The sequence below is a fragment of the Manis javanica genome, chromosome 10, assembly GCF_040802235.1.
Source record: "Manis javanica isolate MJ-LG chromosome 10, MJ_LKY, whole genome shotgun sequence".
NCBI lineage: Eukaryota > Metazoa > Chordata > Mammalia > Pholidota > Manidae > Manis > Manis javanica.
Genome location: NC_133165.1, coordinates 261,906 through 265,565, shown reverse-complemented (window position 1 = coordinate 265,565; position 3,660 = coordinate 261,906). Strand labels below are relative to the sequence as shown.

Sequence of the window (3,660 nt, the reverse complement as noted above, 5' to 3'; positions counted from 1 at the left end):
TCCGGGAGAGGTGGGGTGCAGAGTCCAAAGTGGTAGTCCGGGGTTTCTAGTAGGTGCTGTGGAGTGGCCGACAGGAGATGCAGGCCCCAGGAAAGAGAGTCAGCAAATCCCACAATGTGGCTTTGGCTTAAGACCCCTGTGGGCTCAGGGCTGGGCAGGGCCTGGAGCCCCTCCTCCTCTGCACTCAAAACTTGGAGCCCCCAGGGACCATCAAGCTCTTCTGTGCTTTGCTCCCTGAACCCAGCCTGGGGTCCTGCCCCACAGGCCTTCTGCACCCCCCATTTCTCTGTTCCCACGTGGCCTTTGTATCCGCCTGCACCCTGACATTTTCACTCCCTTGGGTCCAAGGCCATAAACAAGCCAGGGGGATGGCTGGTATCTAAATTCAGATGCTGAATGTATCACTGGGCAAGATATTTGTTTCTTTGCACAACAGTGCTTGTTAGAGATTTATCCATGATGCTTCTTGTAGTTCCACTTCAATTTTCCAGCTGTCACACAGCCGTCCGTTGCAGGCTAAAGACACGTAGACCAATTTTCCTTTTGATGGGAAAATTTCCTTTTGCTGCAGAAGCTCCCCGGGCCGCCTCCAGGGGGCGCCCAGACCCTCCCGGAGCAGGGCTGCAGTCCCTGGGGGTGCAGGGAAACCGCGTCCCCTTAGCAGGGAGAGGGCGGCAGTGCCAGGGGACCCTGGCAGCCGCGTCGTGCTGGGCCGCCCGCCCACTGCGCACTCGAGGCGGCTCTCGAGGCCAAGAGGCCCCGAAGGGACGTCTGGGGGCGGCTTTTCTAGCGGTCCCTGGTCCCGGAGGTCCTTCAGGCCCCTGCAGGCTCACAGGCAGCTTCCTCTGCACCCCCTAACTCTCCTTGCTGCTGCCTCACCCCTCCATCAAAATGACAGTTGAGGGGGCTGGTCGGCCTGTGGAACAGTAACAGCAATAGATGGGAGCCACAACCATTTATTAAGCACCTACTGTGTACTAGGCACTGTGCCAAGACCCACACCTGGATTATTAATGCTCACAGCACCCTGGCGAGGTGGCTAATATTATTATCTCCGGCTTACAAATGAGCAAGCTGAGGTAGGAGACGTCGAGGCACCCACTCCTATCCCCACCCACATCAAGCAGGGGCACCGGGCTCCCTGTCCTTTGAGGGGACAGCTGCTGCTGCTTCCGCACCTCTCTAGGGATCGCCAGACCCTAGTAGGGCCCTTCAGGCCACAAAAGCAGGTGCCATCCTTTGCACCTCCTGCCCTCTCCGCGCCCTCTCAACATGAAGACCTGAGAGGAAGGACAAGCCCAAGCTGGAACTCTCAGCCTGGGGGTCTGGCGGGACTCCTGCCCTCACCGCTCACCAAGCAGGTGACGGAGAACAAGTTCATCCCCTGAGCCTTGGTTTCCTCCCAGGGAAATGGAATCAGTCATCGTCCTCCCTTGTGGCACTATTTGGAAGTCAGAATAAAGCATTTCAGGATCCCTGATGGGTCTGGAAGGTGGGGCACCACACTGCGGTGGCAGGGGTTGGGGAGAGGCCCTGTTTGTCTGGGTGCTGCGTCCTTCCTGGGCTGGGGCTCAGGCCGCCCTCTGGAAGGGGGCTATTAAGCCCAGACAAGCACGGAGGAATACTCCAATTCAGATGAGGGCGATTTAAGCGGGATCCTGAAGGATGAGCAGGAGTTTGCCAGGTTGAAAGGAAGGGAAGGATGTGCCCACAGAAGCACAGAGGTGGGCAAAATCATGGGGTGCTGGGCAAAGCAAAAAAACAGATTGGCCAGAGAAAGCTGTGTTAGAGGGACCGTGACCTGAGGGGAAACTGGGGGCATGCTGGGCCTTATCCTACCCAGGGGTATGAGGAAGGTGGGGGCTGGGGGTATGAGGTGGGGCTGACTGCTCTGGCTGACGGCTTGGGAAACCGCTAGCCATCTTCAGGAGGGCTGGGGTGAGAAGACAGGAAGGGGCCTGGGGACAGACTTGAGAGCGATGTTCGGTGAAGCCAAGGGACAGCCGTCAGTGAAGGAGACACACAGAAGGGTTCTGAATGGTGCGGAGCCCCCGCCCCCACCCCCGCCGGCTCTCCTGCTTTACCAACAAGCCTCCACCAGCCTCCCTGTTTTTGCTGTGCTGGCACCCCACCTGCAAGAACTCTGGCTAGGGGACACCCCTGTGCCTTGGCAGTTCCTCTCCTTGAGGGGAGGAAGCAGGGGGCCGGAGAGGGGGGAGCAGAGGCTCCTCCGCAGAGCATCCAGGTGAGTGCCAGCTAGAGGCGCACTCAGCAGGGGTGCTCGGTGACTCACCACCCCGCCCCAGCAGTCCGGGATCCTCCTCTCCCTCCAGCCCTGCTCCTACCCTTGGGGCTCAGTGGGTCCCGCGGGGGCGAGCAGGGGCGGGGCTGCCGAGCAGCTATAGCTGGACCCCCTCCCCCCGCTGCGGCCCACCACTCGCCTGTCGCCTGCGGAGCCCCGGCTCGCCGAGCTCGCTGCTGGCCTGCCCCACCCGGCGGCCGTCCCCCAGAGCACGCTGGCGCCGGGCCCCAGGCCGGGGGCCCCTGCAAAGTGGCCCATGCTGGCATTACTGCTGATTTTGCTGCCCCTGCCCGCTGGCGCCTGGTACAAGCACGGGGCGAGTCCCCGCTACCACACCGTGGGCCGCGCCGCGGGCCTGCTCGTGGGGCTGCGCCGCTCGCCCTATGTGTGGCGCCGCGCGTTGCGCCCCGCTGCTGCCGGGCCCCCTGCCTGGGCCCCCCTAGGCCTGAGCGCGCCCTCCCGGAAGATGTCTACCAGGGACACCTCGCTCCCGGGCCCGCCGCCCGCGATGCTTTCCTGCTTCCCTGCGAGCTTCAGGGACTGCGGGAGGCGAGACGCAGGAGCTCCAGCGCAGGGCTCCCCGTCAGCGCGCCTCCGAGAGCACGTCCCGGAGCCCGCGCCCGCACCGCAGCCGCAGCTGGCAGACCATTCCTGGACCTCGGAGGGGCAGGCTAGGTACGCGGGGAGCGGAAAGTGGCCGCGAGGGCAGAGGGCATAGGGCGAGGGGGTCGGGGGAGATCTGAGCCCGCGGCGCACGTGCGCGCCCACGGGGCACCCTACGGACCTTTCCATCTCTCACTTCGCGCCGAGAAAGGCTTTCCTGGAGCCCTACCCTTCCAGCCTGGGGGTGGACGTGGGGTAGTGGAGGGCGCACGGCCCTGCCCCCAAGGTCCTGCTCTGTTCTTTCTAGAGCCTTCGGAGAGTCTCCGGCTCAGCCACGGTCTGCGCAGCGAACTGCCTTGGCCTCGCCCCTCGGCCGTCCTGAGCACAGCCCCTGCCTGCCGCACCCCCGTGCCTGATCCAGGCCAAGTCGCTTCGGCCTCCAGGGCGCGCTGCCCTGGCCAGGCGGGGCCGTCCCGTCAGTAAAACCCACCTTGTTCTTGCGCCCTCGCGTGTCACTCTTTTCCTTTGCTCTGTGTATTTTGCCATCTACTTTGGGGGCGCCAACCGCCGCACCCACGCCCTGGCAAATGTCAGGAGTCCTCTCGCGGGCCAGGGGAAGCTCACACCCCGAACCCCCCACTGCGATCTGTCTGTCCTTACGCACAGAGGGGGGAACAGAGGCAGAGACACGGGCGGCCGGGGGCCCTTCTCCCTTCTCCGCCGGTGCTGCCCGTCCTGTTCCCGGTGAGGTCGTC

General features: G+C 63.7%; 1 protein-coding gene across 1 annotated transcript; it reads left to right on the top strand.

The window, feature by feature from the left end:
• The first annotated feature begins 1,979 nt into the window (after positions 1-1,979).
• On the top strand, positions 1,980-3,407 carry NPW (neuropeptide W). The gene is made up of 4 exons (XM_017681231.3): positions 1,980-1,986; positions 2,175-2,245; positions 2,406-2,977; positions 3,213-3,407. Exons 1-4 carry the CDS (start codon positions 1,980-1,982, stop codon positions 3,319-3,321), a joined length of 759 nt encoding a protein of 252 aa, XP_017536720.3. The 3' UTR covers positions 3,322-3,407.
• Positions 3,408-3,660: the final 253 nt, after the last annotated feature.